Consider the following 18,115-nt stretch of genomic DNA (forward strand, 5'->3'; position numbering starts at 1 on the left):
CGGCTGAGGCAGGAGAATCGCCTAAGCCCAGGAGTTGGAGGTTGCTGTGAGCTGTGTGATGCCACAGCACTCTACCGAGGGCAATAAAGTGAGACTCGGTCTCTACAAAAAAAAAAAATAGACCACCTACAGAATGGAAGAAAATATTTGCATACTATACATTTGGAAAAGGGCGAATAACCACAATCTACAAAAAAACTCAAGCAAATCAGCAAGAGAAATTATCAAACAACCCCCACTAAAAAGTAGCCTTTAATAAAAAAAGCCAAAAGATGGCAAATTGTCTTCCCTTGGAAGTGACCAACCAGTGTTGCTAACCACTTATGCTGTCTCCCATGAATTTGCCCCAGGGTTAGACTTCTCAATACAGCACCCCAAGCTGACAAGATAATGCTAAGCAAAGTCTCTATGTGCAAGTGAATGTCATTGCCCTGCACAGTATAATTAATATAAACAAACACTCTGAATCACTTTGCCAATATTGAGTGTTTATCACTTAAACAAAACAAAAAAACAGGCTTGTTGCCCATAGCACTGTGATTATAGCACTGGCCACATACACTGAGGCTGTCGGGTTTGAACTCAGCCCGGGCCCAGCTAGACAACAATGACAACTGCAACAAAAAATAGCTGGGCATTGTGGCAGGCACCTATAGTCCCAGCTACTTGGGAGGCTGAGGCAAGAGAATCACTTAAGCCGAAGAGTTTGAGGTTGCTGTGAGCTGTGACGCTACAGCACTCTACCAAGGGTGACACAGTGAAACTCTGTCTCAAAAAACAAAAAACAAAAAACAATTTTGTTTATTTGATAAGCAAAGAAGTGGGGGAAGGGTTGTTGTTTTGTTTTTCTCTGGCTAGTGTATTTTTCCTCCACCATTTAAAGAACTTCTTTGTGTATTATCTAGGCCCTTTACTTCTTTAGCTTCTTCATCTTCTCACTTTTTCTTACTGATTTGTTTGAATTTACTTTCCTTTTCTGAAACTATGCATTTCAGAATGGTTAATGTTTTTCATTTTAAAGTAATATTTGGCTTATTAAAGACAACTTCTGTTTTACAGAAGTGTACAAGGTCACATTCCCTCTGCCTGCCCCCAGGACAGAGAAAAATACACCATGAACCCTAGCAATTGGGTGTGTTTTCTTACAATTCAAAATTATTAACCAGACTTGTGAAGGTGGTTACCTCTGGGGAGTGGTCAGAAAAAAATCTCATTTTCATGGTCTGTGCCTGTTCACTTTTTTCCCAGGTGACTGTGTTACCTATTTCAGGGTCACAGATGTCACAGAGCTGTGACCATTCCATGTGTTTAATACAATAAAACATACTTTATTTTTCCACCCAATCTTACGCTTTACACAACTGCTTATATCACTCCCTTGTATAGCTGCATGGCATACTCAGTGCTTTGTATATGTGGTCCTTACTCTGTTTGGATATTTATTTATTTATTTACTTTAAGACAGAGTCTCACTTTGTCACCCTCAGGAGAGTGCCCTGGTGTCATAGCTCACAGCAACACTAAACTTTCAGGCTCAAGCAATTCTCTTGCCTTAGCTTCCTGAGTAGCTGAGACTACAGGTGCCTGCCATAACACCCATATATTTTTAGGGATGGAGTTTCGCTCTTGCTCAGGCTGATCTCGAACTCTAGAGCTCAAGCAATCCACCCACCTCAGCCTCCCAGAGTGCCAGGATTACAGGTGTGAGCCAGCACATCCAGCCTCAAGCTCCTTTTGGAAACCACTTTACACCACTGCTGGTGATGTGGGGATGTGTGTTCCACCTCCCCAGCTGGCATTATGAAATATAAGAGCAGTTTTACCTTTGCTAATTTAATAGGAGAAAGGACATCTCATTTTAATTGCATTTATTTGATTTTTAAGGAGGACAAACATTTTCTAGTAAGCTTCTAATTTTTACAACTGTATATCTAATGCCTTCCATCATTATATCCTAAGGTGTGTATGGATATATGTGCATATTTGTGTGAAAATATACATATCTTTGTTAATCCAGATGAAAATTTATTAATTAAAAACAAGCCTTTTGATTATCTTTTTTTTTTTATAGTTTTAGCCGGGGCCAGGCTTGATCTCACCACCCCCGTATATGGGGCCAGTGCCCCACTCCTTGAGCCACAGGTGCCTCCCCCCCTTTTTTTTTTTGAGACAGGGTTTCACTCTGTCACCCAGGAATATAGTGGCCTGATCACATCTCAGTACATCCTCAAACTCCTGGGTTCAAGAGATCCTCTTGCCTCAGCCTCCTAAGTAGCTGAGACTATAGGTGCCCACTGCCACACCTGGATAATTTTTCTGTTTTTTTTTTTTTTTTTTTTTTTTGTAGAGACAGGGTCTCACTCTTGCTCAAGCTGTTCTCAAATTCCTGGCCTTAAGTGATCCTTTCACCTCAACTTTCTGAAGTGCTAGGATACGGTTTCTGCTGAAACCTACTTTCCTTCTAGAAGTCTGGAGTTTTGATACGTGTTGGGCAGAGGTTGCCTATGTAACCACCTCCCAGTAAAAACCCTGAACACTTTGTCTTTAATGAGCTTCCCTGGTACACAGCATTTCAAATGTGTTACCATATGATTTAAGACATGCTGTGTGACTCCCCTGGTAGAGGACTCCTGGGAGCTTGAACCTGTTTTCCCTCAAACTTTGCTGCCATGTGCCCTTTCCCTTTGCTGATTCTGCTTTGAGTCTTTGTGCTGTGATACATCATACCTGGGCATACCACTTACGCTGATGTCAGTCATTCTAAAGTCATTCAATCTTGGGGTGTGGTCTTAGGGATTCCTGACATATATCACCACAACAAATGAATATAATCTGAAGGTTCCATATGTATAAGTTTTAGTAAGAAGTTTTAAGTTAGCTGCCACGAAAGGATTCCTTAAACTGACTGTATCTAGATTTCTCTCCAGCATGGATACTGTGATATACTTTCAGAGATGAACTCTAGACTAAGGACTTTCAGAAATTCCTTACACTCATAGGGTGTCTTGACGTGGTGGATCTGTTGCTGCTTAGTTAGGAGCAATATCTGAAAGTGTCCCCACGTTACTTACATTTACAGGGATTCCCCCCAGAGTGAGTGTCTCTGATGGAGGCGGATGGAAAGGCTATAGCTGAAAGTCTTACCACAGTCACTACATTTGTAGGGTTTCTCTCCCATGTGGACTTTCTTATATTCCACAAGAGACAACCTGTACTGGAAGGGTTTTCTACAGTGAGGGCACTCACGAGGTTACTTGCACGTATGAATTCCCCAATGGAAAGTAAAGGATGAGGCCCAGCTGAAGGCCTTTCCACACTCACTGCATTCATAAAGTTTTCCCCCAGTGTAGATCCTTTGGTGTTGAGTTAAGAATGACTGGTTGCTACAAGACTTCCCACACTCATTACACCAATGTGGTTTCTTGCCAGTGTGAATTCTCTCATAGGAGATGAGGGCTGAGCATTTGCTGAAGGATTTCTTACATACATCACAGAGAAAAGGTTTCTCAGTGTGGATGATCTGATGTTGCCTGAAGGACAAGCTCCACCTAAAGGCTTTGGCACAGTCCTCACACCTGTATGGTCTCTCTCAAAAATGAATACTCTAGGTGGCACCTGTGGCTCAGTGAGTAGGGTGCTGACCCCGTATACCGAGGGTGGCAGGTTCGAACCTGGCCCGAGCCAAACTGCAACAAAAAAAAATAGCTGGGCATTGTGGCAGGCACCTGTTGTACTCGGGAGGTTGAGGCAAGAGAATCACCTAAGCCCAGGAGCTGGAGGTTGCCGTGAGCTGTGATGCCATAGCACTCTACCGAGGGTGACAAAGTGAAACTCTTGTCTCTAAATAAAAAAGAAAAAGAAAGAATACTCTGATGCTGAATAAGATTCGTCCTATGCCTGAAGGCCCTACCCACACTCAGCAAATGTACAGGGTCTCTCCCCTGTGTAGATTTGCTGGTACTTAGTAAAAGAATTTGGAGCTGAGGGCCCTCTCTTCTTCAGATCTGTAGCCTTTTTTTGTAAAGCAGCTCCAAGATTTCAGTAAGATTGGTGTTTCTGAGCACCTTTTGCCTCTGTGGGTCTTTATGAAGTTCAAGTCCCAAATCATTCCTGTTGGGCCCAATTTTAGGGGGTTACTCTTAAGAGATGTTTTGCTTTGAAGGTGTTCTGTTCTGGTGTCTTAGTCTGAGTGAAAATTTTCAAAAATGCAAATTCTTTTAAGATATAAGACACTGATAACGAAGAGGCTCCTCGATTAGATGGTTTGTCTTATGTGTCACGGTGGTCGGGCTCTCGTGCCCAGCGATTCAAATAAACACTAAACCAGGTGGTTTAGGGAATGTATTCAGTAGGTGGTTAACATCAACGACCAAATGACAGCAAAGAAGATTATCCTTAATAATATGGATGGGCATCATCTAATCAGTCAAAATAATTAAGAACAAACACCAAGATTTCCCAGAGAGGAAGAAATTCTATCTCAAGAATGCAGAATCAACTCCTGCCTGAGTTTCCAGCCTGCTAGCCAACTACCTATCCTAAACTTTCCAGTCCCCACAACTGTTTGAGCCATTTCTTAAAATAAATCTGGTCATGTATAAAGCATATTGGTTGTATTCTCTGAAGAACCTTGACTGATACACCCCTCCATGGTAGGGCTGGACATGGGGGTACAGGCTGGGAAAAGGGAAGGCATGCGGAGATTACAAGATTTTGGAAATAAGGATTGGCCCACAGAGAAGAAAAACATGGAGGATGACTCCAGTTTATCTTAAAGGATGAGAACTTGATGAAGGCAGACAGGAAAATGAGTTAAATGAGTAAATCAGAATATAGGGCCCAGGAAGTCTGTATGTGCCAAGATGGGCCCTCACTACTTCACAGCTGGGTTTTAAGAGTTGCATGAATGTTCAACTTTTGGCAGTGAGTCATGAAACCAGTTTGAAATCAGTTTCTCCACCTTGACGCTACTGATATTTGGGGCAAAGTAGTCTTTTGTTGTGGGGGGCTGTCTGTGCATTGTAGGATGCTGAGCAGCATCTCTGGCTTTTATTCAGTAGATGCCAATAGCAATCCTTTCATCTGTGACAACCAAAAATGTCTCCAGACATTGCAACATGTTCCCTGAGGGATAGTCACTCCCAGTTGAGACCATTAAGTTGTGATGTAATTTTTTTTTAGAAATGAAATAGAATGGATTTGAATAGAAAAATATCAGAGTGCACTGCATGTAATGAGGCTAAGTATTGTTTTGGAAAAATTTAATTCAGTTCTTTGAGACATGTATTTACTACAGGTAGTGGGCTGGGAAGTAAAATGGACTTTTTACCATGGTTTGTGATAGAAATAACTTTAAAGAATTCTGACATAAGGGCAGTCCACTCTATCACAGAGATGGAGACAGAATGAGAGGTAGACAAATAGAAGTAGAGAAAGAAACAAGACAAAGTTGAGCAGAGATGTCCACAGTATGCTCTTTGTGGGCACCCCTCTTCCCCTCCCTCCATCCCCAGCCACACAGTAACATACAACAAGTCTTCAGAAGGTGTCAGCTACCAATAATTGGCAACTCAGGTTTGGCCAACAGAAAAGTCCCATCCCCTGGCCTCAGTGATTGGCTCAGAGAAAAGATCTGAGACATATGTTAGAACTACTGGAGAGAGAGAATCTTCTACCTTGCAGGGGCTGCTGGTTGAAAGCATCCTCAAAGGCCAGAGCTGCCAGAAGTAGAAAGGACTAGCTTGGGAGTAAAGCTAAGAAACAGGGCAAGAGCCTGTAAGAATGAGGACTACGACCAGAAAGTATCACTTGAGCTCCTAGATCCATCCAAGGCTGAAATCCCAGTTACCCCTTAATTTATTTCCATCCAGCTAGGTAGAAGCTTGAGGGGAAAAGGGTCAAAAGGCCACAGATGGGGATGGAGGAAAGTGCTAATATTCCTGATACTTCTTGACTTTTACACAGTGAGGTGGTATCTGAGTCGGCAGGAAAATCACTGCCTTTACCTAGTAAGACAAGATTCCTGTAGTTCTCCAGCATGATGCCCCAATACATGGCCTCCTAGCTAGGAATCAGTCGCCCCCACTCATTGCCATATCCCAGAACATGATCAGTTTCTGAAGTTCATCGCATGACCAGCCCCTCAAGTGGCTATGTGGAAAGGTGGTGGTGTGGGTTGGGGAAGGAGTCAAAAGGAAAACAAAAGGTCAAGGTGGGTTCAGGATTCACCTGAGCATGGACTAGGCTGCACATAGTAGTCCAAGGGTTAGACCCCATGGAATCTTGTCTCTGTTCCAGCCCCATGGGATTCTACAGAAAAATAAATGATGATGCATTCAAGCTGACCAATATTTATCAAGCACCTTCTTATGCCAGGCACCTTTCTAGGCACTGGGGATATAAAAACCTCTGCCCTTTGAAACCCACATTCTAGTAGAAGAATGATAACAAGCAAATTAACATGTAAAACTTAGCAAATTAGGTGGTGCTAAGGACTACAGGGAACTAGTAGTCAGGGAATGAAGAATGTGGAAGGCAGACTAAATGCTAAATTCCACTAAGTTACAATGGAATGCACACCTCATAGGATGTTTGGTAATGACTCAATGATTTAATATAAGTGAAGCACTTAGGACTGTTAGCATGTGTGGTGCACACAGGAAATTCTCAAAAAAGGTTACTTTTGTGGTGGATTTGTTTGTTTGTTTTTGAGACAGTCTCACTATGTTACCCTCGAGAAGAGTGCTGTAGCATCACAGCTCACAGCAACCTCAAACTCTTGGGCTCAAGCAAGTCCCTTGCCTCAGCCTCCAAATAGCTGGGAATACAGACACCTGCCACAATGCCCAGCTGTTTTTTTTGTTGTAATTGTCATTGTTGTTTGGAAGGCCTGGGCTGGGTTCGAACCCACCTGCTCCGGTATATGTGGCTGGCCCTCTAGCCACTGAGATGCAGGCGCCATCTTGTGGTGGTTTTCAATATAGCTGCAAATTCTTTGATACTCCCTTCAAGAGATGGAGTCCAATCCCCCTCTTTTTTAGTGAGTTATACTTAGTGATTCACTTCTAACCAACAAAATGAGGTGAAATGATAGTGTGTGACTTTAAGACTAAAGTGTTAAGCATTGTGGCTTCCTCCTTGTTCTCTATTGAATCCCTCCCTTTGGGGGAAGTCAGCTAGCACGTAAGGATGCTGAAGCAGCTCTCTAGAGAGGCCACATGGGAAGAACTAAGGCCTCCTCCCAATACCCATGGATCAGCCACCATGGAGTGTATCTTCCAGACCCAGTCAAGCCTTCAGATGACTGCAGCATCATGAGAGACCCTAAGTTAGAACCAGCTGTGTGACCCTGGAAATGTTCTGTGACCTCTCTTTGAGCATGTTTCCTCATTTGAAAAATGAGGATAAGAACTGAGTCCATCTGTAGAAGTGTTGAGCATAATACAAGTTAGTTAATGCAATAGATGGCATTAAAGGCCCTCCATTTTTCATGTCCCTGTATCCATGGCCTTGGCTGTGTATCTCTGCAGTGGCCTCACACTCTGGGGGTGGTGTGTTTCCCCACCTCTTGACTCTGGGTTTAGACACACAACTTGTATTGGCCAACAGAATGAGGTGGAAGTGAGAAGCATTATACTAGTTAATTACCAAGGAAACTGAGGTATAGAGAGATTAGGCAACCTGTCCTAGGTCACACAGCTAAGAAGAGCAGAGATAGAATTAGAACCCACTCGCTTATTCCACAAGAATTGACAGAATGCCTAGTGGATACCTGGAACAGTTCTAGGCACTGGAGATACAACACTGAAGAAAATAGGAAAAATCCTTGCCCTCCCAGCACTTCTTTCTAGTGAGTACAGAGTATAGACTGCATGCTCTTAACCATTCTGCCTGCAGCCTCCAGTTTACACTAGCCATGGGCCTGTCAGCTACACAGTCCCACCCATACTCTTAGGGATCAATGAAATCCAAGACACAGCAAAACACCTCTTCTAACAAAAACCTTGATCCCAAATGATGGTCGCATATCCCCATAACTCACATAGATTCAAACACCAACAGACTCACACACACACATATGATCAGGCACTGTCAGTACTTGACAGATGACACCCAGTGTCACATGGCATGCAGGTACTGGTCACTCTGATAAAATTACACACACACAAACACCCCTTGGGAGACAACTTCAGGCACATACAAAATCCTGTACATAAACCCTCACATCAAGTTTCCCCCTCAGTCACATCCCCCTTTGTAGGTGGAAAAGCACATATATTCACACACATACACAGGCCTTTCATTCACAAACAAAATCTTAAAATTTAAGACAAATGGGACAGTGACACAGTTACAGATACACCTACAGATGAACACACATTCATACACAAACTCACCTACAGAGTTTAGAAACAATGGTACAATGCACTTCTCACACCACCCATTTCATTGTTAGCCTCATACACACATATAACGTACATGAAATGAGACACAAAATCACAACCATACATAAACTAAATGACACACACACTACATACCCTCACACCACATGAGTTTCTGCTCAAAAACACACCCAAACATTCAGATAATCACGTATCAAAGTCCCCTTCAGACAGTCACACTGGGACACACAGAATCACAAACTATGCACCCTCATCACACACAAATTTCCACTCACTCATGGACACTCAAAATCACACTGGGAGAAGGATACACAAACACTCAACATCACATTCATAATCTCATGAATTAAATTCATATTCCCACTTAAGTTACAGTGACACATAAATTGCACTAACACAATCACACACTGACAGCAAAATACCACACTCACCCAATTCCATTGCCGAGCCCCCCAAGTCACGTTCATGACCTACAAGCCTCAAGAGTCACTCGGCTTGCTGCCTCCCGCACGGGCGGCCCACTCACACCTCCTCGTTAACCCCAACACACACCCTCTCTTTAGCAAACTTCACACCCACCCGCACACTTGCTGCAACATTTCCATGATTCCCACATACTCGCACCTGCACGCTCTCACACCGTCCCTTGTACAACCAGTCGCGCACGCTGTCACACGTGTTTGCTCACATACACGCCCCCACACCTCTCACTAATACAGTCACGCGCTAGCCTGTACACACACGCGCGCGCGCGCGCACGCACACCACACTGCCATGCCCTGCTGGACCCACCAGCAACGTACGCATTTACCACGCTAACCTGAACGGAAGCGGAAATGCGCTCAAGTCTCATGGGCGCCAGGCACTCTGGGCATTGTAGTCCGGACACAGATGCGTAGGCGCCCTACCTTCTAGAGCCCGGACCCTACTTCCAGGGATGAACTTTCTTGTCCGAGGCTCAGCAGAATTACCCGCGGCGGGTGGGGGTAGGTGGCGGGGTTTCGAGTAGCGATTAGGGCTCTGAAAGCGAGAGCGCGCGGAGTCTGTAGGAGGATTGGGGAGAGGGGCGAAACCCTTAGAGAGGGGCTATGAAGGGTCTTTCCAAAGAACTTGGAGTGAAACTCGGGGGAGAAGAGGCTGCTCCACCCCGCCTGGCTGGAAAGGAGCGAGGGCGGAGACTCCGGGCGATAGGGAGGTGAGGCCGCATAGCAAGGGATGAAGGACGCGGAGGGGATACTCTTGAGGGCCGACACAGCTCAGCGGTTGAAGGCCCTGCAGGGCCGCGTCGGAGTCAGTTTTATTGCTGGGGTATTATGGTTTAATGGACTTCATTGTAACAAAACCCGTGACTTCTGGGGAGAAGGGGGGTCTGGGACAATAAGAGTTAAAGGAGAACGGGGTGGCTCATGCCTATAATCCCAGCACTCTGGGAGGCCGAGTCTGGAGGATCCTTTGAGCTCAGGAGATTTTGAGCCCCGCTTGGACAGCATGGCAAGATCCCATTTCTACTAAAAATAGAAAAACTCGCCAGGCATGGTGGTGGGCACCTGCAGTGACAGCTCCTGGGGAGGCTGAGACAGGAGGATTGTTTGAGCCCAGGAATTTGAGGTTGGTGTTAGCTAGGCTGAGGCCACTGAGCTCTAGCCAGGTGACAGAGTGAGACTCTGTCTTAAAAAAAGAAAAAGTTAAGGGAGGGCGACAAGGGAGGAAGCTGTCACCCTGGTTTAGGCTGGAGATGGCAGACGCAGTGCCTTGGCCCTGGGAATGGTGTGAAGTGGCTGGATTTGGAACTTACATTGAGGGTGACTGACAAGGCTCGTGGACACAACAGATGAGGAAGGTGGCAGTGCCTGCCTGGTTTTGGCCTTGAGCGATTGATGGATGTTAATGTTGCTGACCATTGAAAGCTGAGAAGGGCACTGATATAGGGGAATAATAAAGGACTGTATTTTGGAAGTCTTAAGTTTGAAATACCTGCTACATAATCATTCAACATGAAGCAACAACAGTTTATTCATTCACTAAACAGTCCTTTATTCAGCCATTGCTATGTCCAGACACAGTGTTTGGTCTGAACTGTGTGCTGAGGGAGGCCAGTACGAGCTCACAAGAGCCAATTTTCAAGTATCTAGGAATGTTGAAAGTAGGTTGTTAAACTATTGGTAGCTTGACATTGGTGATTAATTGATGTTAAATTAGTGGCCTGGATAATGGTAAACAAGCAGGTATAATCCCTACTGTCATTCAGTTTTCATTCTAGTGTTGGGGAGAGATTTTAAACATACAGTTATCCCAGTTAATTAAAATTGCAATGCATAGGCAGCACCTGTAGCTCGAAGGAGTAGGATGCCGGCCCCATATGCCAAAGGTGGCAGGTTCAAACCCAGCCCTGGCCAAAAACTGAAAAAAAAAAAAAATTGCAATGCATGCATATTTTGGACAATTGAGTGCAGAGAGAGAATAAAAAGGGAAATGACCTAGGTTGGCCAGCAGGGGAGATCAGCAAGAGACATTTGACATTTGGTCTGAAGGCCGAGGAGTGTATTTGAACATAGGGAATCAGGATGTTTTATTGATGGGTTATTATGGTTTAATTGATTGTCTTTTTTTTAGTGGAAAGAGATATAATGGGAGTAGTGGTTTAGGTTTAATAGTATTATTAATCTGAATAGGGAAGTAATGTTTGAGGTTTGTAGAAGCCCTAGATCCCATGTAGGTGTTGTAGAAATGATTCTGGGAAGGTTAGGAAACCACCAGATAGTCAGGGATCTCCCCTACTTTACACCAGAATAGCTCTGGTTTTTGTTGCTCTACATCACTTTTGTTTGCTCAGAAAAATACATACTGAATTACCTAGTATGTGCCAGGCACTACATTATGCACAGGGGACATAGCATTGAAAATAGGCCCCGGTCCTCATAAGGATTATGAAACAAAATAATTTAGGTAACTTCAGAAGGATGGTAAATGCAATGGAGTAAATAGAACAGGATAAGGGGATTGAGTGAGCTGAAGGGGACCTGTTCTAGGTGAGAGAACCAAGAAACGTTTCTCTGAGGAGGTGACATAGGAGCTGACACCTACAGCATGAGAAGGAGGATGACACTCAGGGAAGGACTTGTGAGATACACCAAGTATCTGAGTGTTTTTAGTCTCAGAGAATAGGCATCAGGGATTTAGGAGAGTTGACAGCCCATCACCTTGAGGGCAAATCACATGTTCCTCCTGTGGAGGGGATTATGCAAGGCTATGAGCATTGGTAGCCACCTTTGGGTGTGTCTGCCACACCATAGTAATTACCAAAGACTTCTGATCTAACTGGCTGGTCACATGTTCCTTTCTTCTCTCTTGGCCAATTTATGGATCTCCCATGGGTTATGCCTTTGATCAAATGGTGTTCCCATGTACAGTGGGACTGTTCAGTCCTCAAAGATATGTTGGTAGCACTATAACCAACTCCTAAAACTTCCAAAAATGTCTCAATAAGGAAAGGTTTTTTTAAAGCATTAGAGACATATAATCCAATCTCAGTCATTAAAAAAAAGAATCCTGGGCAGCACCTGTGGCTCAAAGGAATAGGATGCTGGCCCCATATACCAGAGGTGGCAGGTTCAAACTCAGCCCTGGGCCAAAAAATTGCAAAAAAAAAAAAATTAAAAAAAAAAATTAGAATCCTGAGTGGTTCTGGCATAAAAATATCAAGTCTTTCTTAACCCTCTTAACTTTGGGTAAATTGCCTAACCTAACTAACCTGAATTTTATTTTTCTTATCTGCAAAGTGAGAATTATAACTACCTCACAGAGGTGTTTTGAATATTAGAGATAAGGTATGCAAAGTGATAATTACGTAAATTGTTAGCACCACTAAATATTAGTACAGGTGGCCTGGGGAAAAAGGAAGAATTGGAGGCATGATGGTAGGATAGAATGAAAAGATAAACGGTGGTGCTTGGTGCCCATAGCTCAGTGAGTAGGGCACCAGCCACCTACACTGAGGCTGATAGGTTTGAGCCCGGCCAGGGCCTGCTAAACAACAGTGACAACTGCAGCCAAAAACAAATAACTGGGCGTTGTGGTGGGCACCTGTCGTCCCAGCTACTTGGGAGGCTGCGGCAAGAGAATCACTTAAGCCCAAGAGTTTGAGGTTGTTGTGAGCTGTGACACCACAGCACTCTACTGAGGGTGACATAGTGAAACTCTGTCTCAAAAAAAAAAAAAAGATAAATGGTAGCTCATGAAGAGATCAGATGGGGAGTGATTAAAATTCATAAATAATATTATCTTCTTTCTGGAATTTTATCTGGGCACCCAGGTAGAGACAACGTTTCCCAGCCTCCTTTGCAGGTCTATGTGACTGTGTAACTAAGCTCTGGCCAATGGGGTGTTAGCACAAATAAAGTAAACTACTTCCGGGTCACATCTTAACAGCACTGTTGCTTGCCCTCCATTTCCTTTATTCTTCCTACAGCTGGACTGTGAATGAGCTGCTAGTGATGAAGCTCTTGCCACATAAATAAGGAAACATCAGGGGATGATAGAGCAAAGAGATAGAAGGAAGCTACCCTTGGGATGATTTTGTGGTATAGGAACACCCAGGATCACCTTCAGACAAAAATGTTTACACATACTTGGTCTCTGTTAAAACATCTAAATAAAAAATACAACTAATATAGTGCTTCCTGTCAGAGATACCTTATAGAAAGACAAAAATACCCTTGGCATTCCCATAGAAAGTAGCCACATGCAGACTAGAAACCTCTCTACAAGTCTACTGTGGCCTATTTTCCTTCTGGAATAGATGCTGCTGCTTCTAATGAAGTCATTGGCTTGAATTTAGGACAGATATTATATGAAAAATTTGTATAACCAAGCATTAGAATTGCACTGGACAGAGTAAAGTACCTCTGCTTGGGAGACACCTAGAAATTGAGGCAAGCTGAGAGGAAGGTCTCCTGCTGAATTCGTGCTCCAGAGCTAATAGCTCCACACTATTCACCCCCTCTCTTTCGATCTACCCCTGTGTACATACAGTACTATTTGACTAAATTAAGTGCACATTGAACATGTCTCCATTTTATCTAAACATCCATTGAGGACCATCTGCATAACTCATTGCTATCTAACTTTGTTGACAATTTTGGCTACAGGTGTGTTACTGGTTGTTTCTGGAGGCATTAATACCTCCACTGTGGTCACAAAGAGAATCCCAGGAAGGTGGATTTCTGGGTTCCTCCCACATCCAGATGCTAAGTCCTAAGATGATACCTAAAGGTAGAGCTTCCGCAGAGCTCCCTGCATGTCCTTGTTCCTCAGGCTATAGATAAGTGGATTCAGGGTGGGTGTGAGGACAGAGTAGAAGACAGCAGCCAAGCGCCCTTCCAGCGAGGAGTAGTAAGTGGTGGGCCGCATGTAGGCAGAACTGCCAGTGCCATAAAACAGGAGCACCGTGGCCAGATGGGAAGAACATGTGGAGAAAGCCTTCTGGCGGCCAGCTGTTGAAGGGATCTGAACCACCGTAGTGAAGATGCAGATATAAGAAAGGATGGTGAGGGCAAAGCAGCTCATGATGATGCAGCCGCTGGCTGCAAATCCAGCAGCCTCATGGGCATCGACGTCGACACATGCTAGACGCATGAGTGGGGAGATGTCACAGAAGAAGTGGTCAATCACACTGGGGCCACAGAAGGACAGGGAGAAAGTGTTGGCTGTGTGGAAGGTGGAGAAGATGAGCCCACTGCCCCAGGCCACTGCCACCAGGGAGACACAAGTCTGGGGATTCATGGCTGTGCCATACAGCAGGGGCCTGTAGATAGCCAGACAGCGATCATAAGCCATAGAGGTGATAAGAAAACATTCTGTGGACCCAAAGCAGACAAAAGCAAAGAGTTGAGATGCACATGCGGGGAGGGAAATCTCCCCTGAGCCCACCATGGTGGCCACCAGGGCCCGGGGCAGGGTGGTAGATATGGAACAGATATCTACCAGGGAGAGATGTTTGAGGAAGAAGTACATGGGAGTGTGCAGGCGAGCATCGAGTGTCACTGCGACCACAATGGAGACATTCCCCCAGACTGCAGCCAAGTATATGAAGAGGAAGGCACCCACACTCAGGAGCTGTAACTCAGGGACAGCCGAGAAGCCCCGGAGGATGAATACAGATACTGCTGTGAAATTGGTCATGTTCTGTCTTTGGAAAATCTTCTGAACTAGAGAGGACGTTCAAGAAGTGGTGCCAGAGGAGAATAATGCAACAATAATAATGACTTATGAGGGAAAAGTAAAAATGTAGGGTGAGCTGAGTCTGGAAAGGGTGCTCAAATAGCTCTTCATTAAACGCCCATGCTTTATTTGTCTCCCATAGGGATCTCAAGCTCAGATACCTACAGGGAATCTGGCTAACTGTCATGCAACAGGAAATGGTGGGATGTTCTGTCCAAATGAGGCAGCTGCTGTAGGCTCTTACCAACTATTGGTGGTGGACGAAACATTGCCAGATTCTCTGAAATTTCTCAAAAGAAAGCAGAATTCCAGATTTTAAAATGTGAAACTTCCTGATTTTCACATATTTTCAGTTAATTCATTTATAACACTGTACATATCCAGGAGGCCCCTAGTTTAACACTTTTGATTTCATCATGCATGTTGCTACATAACTCTATAGCATCTTACTTAATGTGCATCTTGAGGCCTTCTATTTTTTTTGCAGTTTTCTACCAGGGCTGAGTTTGAACTGCCACCTCTGGTATATGAGGCTGGCGCCCTACTCCTTGAGCCACAGGCACCACCCCATCTTGAAGCCTTCTAATGATCTATTTCCCACCATGCCACGGACTTTGAGCCCTGAGTGCAGTGACCATTTCTTACTCATCTCTTTATCTCCCAGCATCTAGCATAGAAGTAGTACAGAAAAGCAATGCTTAAGAAGATTTTTGTAACCAAATGGTCTGAGTTTAGGTTATGCATAACCTTGGGCAAATACCTTGATCTTGGCTCAGTGCCCCTAGGTCAGTGGTTAGGGTGCTGGCCACATACACTGGGTCTGGCAGGCTCGAACCTGGCCGAGGCCTGCTAAAAGCAACAATGACAACTACAACAAAAAAATAGCCAGGCATTGTGGCAGGCACCTGCAGTCCCAGCTGCTTGGGAGGCTGAGGCAAAAGAATCGCTTAAGCCAAAAAGTTTGAGGTTGCTGTGAGCTGTATCACCAGAGCACTCTACAGAGGGCAGCATAGTGAGACTCTGTCTTTAAAAAAAAAAAAACAACCTTGATCTCTCCAAGCCTCAATTTCCTCCTCTGTAAAAAAACAAAAAAACAAAAAACCTTGATCTCTCCAAGCCTTAAGTTCCTCCTCTGTAAAATAGTCACATGAAGTAATGAAGGAAACATGCTTAAAAAAAGAGTAAGTAGGACAGCGGCCCCATATACCAGAGGTGGTTCAAACCCAACCCCGGCCAAAAATAGCAAAAAAAAAAGAAAAAAGAGTAAGTACATGGTATGCTAACCTCTCATTAAAGATTAGCAATTACTGTTATATGTGTTTCCTTTGTCTCTTTCCATTATTGTCAACAGACTGCTGGGATTATGTAACAAAATACACATGAAAGTATATATTTTAACTTATTAATGTAAAAGTATTACTCTTTTTTCCCCATCACACTCCACCAGCCCCGTGCCATTTTCATTTCTGTTGCTTTTGTCTGGGAAACAGCTGGGAGCTGGCCTGACACACACAGCTGCATCTTGTTGCTCTTGGGTGGCACATAACCTCACTCTGGTAAGCAGGATAATCACCCCTCCAAAAACGGTTCACATCTTGATCTCTGAAACCTGTGAATTGGTTACCTTATACGTCCAGTGTGATTAAGTTATGGGTTTAAAAATTGAGAAAATACCCCAAATTATCAAGGTTTTGTGGGATGAATTATGTTCCCCCTAAAAAGACATGTTGAAGTTTTCACCTCCAATACTTCAGAATATAACCTTATTTTTGAAATAGAATCATTAGGCTCAGCACCTGTGGCTCAAGTGGCTAAGGCACCAGCCACATACACCTAAGGTGGCGAGTTTGAATCCAGCCCGGGCCTGCCAAACAACAGTGATGGCTGCAACCAAAAAATAGCTGGGCATTGTGGTGGGAGCCTGTGGTCCCAGCTACTTGGGAGGCAGAGGCAGGAGACTCACTTGAGCCCAGGAGTTGGAGGTTGCTGTGAGCTGTGATGCCACAGCACTTTACCTGGGTGACAGCTTGAGGCTCTGTCTCAAAAAAAAAAATAGAAATAGAATCATTACAGATGTAATTGGTACATTAAGATGAGGTCATGCTATAATAGGATAGACTCCTAAGATCATTGGTCCTATCTCCAAATACAGTCACATCGGGGTTAGGCTTTAACGTATGAATGGGGGGGCACAATTTTGTCCATGACAAGCATTAATTAACACCTCCATTTTCCCCATGGTCCCCCAGTTTAGGTATTCACCTTCAGCATCATCTCATCTACTGTCCGCCGATAGAATGCAGTGGCCATTCGCTGTTTGTCTGCTGAGCATCTGCTTCACTTTTCTATATTAACATCACCTTGCTGTTCCTGTCAAGGCCATTATTTACTGTTCTTGTGGAGACTGTTACTTCTTCCTATTTCTATGGAGATTCTCACTTCCTGTTCCTGTGGTGACTCTCACTCAGCTGTTCCTGCAGAGACCATCACTTTCTATGCTCAGTCATGTGTTTTGGAGACAGACTGACTTCATTACCCTTGGCACCGAGAGGGGGCTCACATTACCTGGGCTTGAACATACAGAGTATATTAACTGTGGTTGGTTCAGTATTCAGTGTTTAGTTTGGGGTGGACACTTGCATGGCCAGGCCAATGACATGCATTTCTTAGACTTTGGGTGGTTCTATTGGGAATGTGAAGCTCTCTCTAAACTAGCTGAAGTTCATCCTGGAGCTTTTGGAGACCATCTTGACACAACATGGCTAACAAACAAAGCCAGCACAGGAAAGCAACAAAAGGAAAGAGAAAAATGCCTGATGACATCAAGATAGCAACTGGCTCCAGCATTGTCTGAAGTTCTACATATCATCAGTGGAACTTCTTTGATCTGAGATAAATTTAACTTAGATTTCTGTTCTTATAACCAAAAGAGTCCTGACTAACCATCCACAGACCCAGAAAATCTCCACCTTTAGGTTGACAATCATACTTTTTTCTCTGTTCCCACAATGAAGCGGCCAAAATCAACTGGAAGAAAAACACATCACTGGGAAGGTGAAAGCTCTGACTTTAAATTACACCTTGCCAGCCCTTAACACACAGTTCCTGGGAGTGTGCATCCACTTCTGTAAACAATGCCTTATTCATTTAAAACAGTACATAAATGACCTCATTCATCTGGTATCAGGAAGGAATAAGATGTTTTCCAAAGAAAAAAATTAAATTTAACTGAAGCCCTTTAAGACTTCAAATTTATATTTTAATGGATATTACATATGGTTTCTTCTATTTTTTAAAAACTAAACTTTATGGCGGCACCTATAGCTCAAGCGGCTAGGGTGCCAGCCACATATACTGGAACTGGCAGGTTCGAATCCAGCCCAGGCCTGCCAAACAACAATAACAACTATAGCCAAAAAATAGCCAGGCATTGTGGTGGGTGTCTGTAGTCCCAGCTACTTGGGAGGCTGAGGCAAGAGAATCGCTTAAGCCCA

The 18,115-nt window shown here is 44.0% G+C and overlaps 1 protein-coding gene across 1 annotated transcript in view; it reads right to left on the reverse strand.

The window, feature by feature from the left end:
• Window positions 1-3,073: 3,073 nt before the first annotated feature.
• The window catches only part of LOC105887498 (zinc finger protein 548-like), a 37,236-nt gene continuing 22,194 nt past the window's right edge, over window positions 3,074-18,115 (reverse strand). Inside the window, 2 exon segments of the mRNA XM_023516385.1 lie at window positions 3,074-3,467; window positions 3,540-3,584. Coding sequence (XP_023372153.1) covers window positions 3,074-3,467; window positions 3,540-3,584 — 439 coding nt within the window.

Source organism: Otolemur garnettii, unplaced genomic scaffold (genome assembly GCF_000181295.1).
Source record: "Otolemur garnettii isolate 467f Iridium unplaced genomic scaffold, OtoGar3 scaffold00091, whole genome shotgun sequence".
Classification (NCBI taxonomy): domain Eukaryota; kingdom Metazoa; phylum Chordata; class Mammalia; order Primates; family Galagidae; genus Otolemur; species Otolemur garnettii.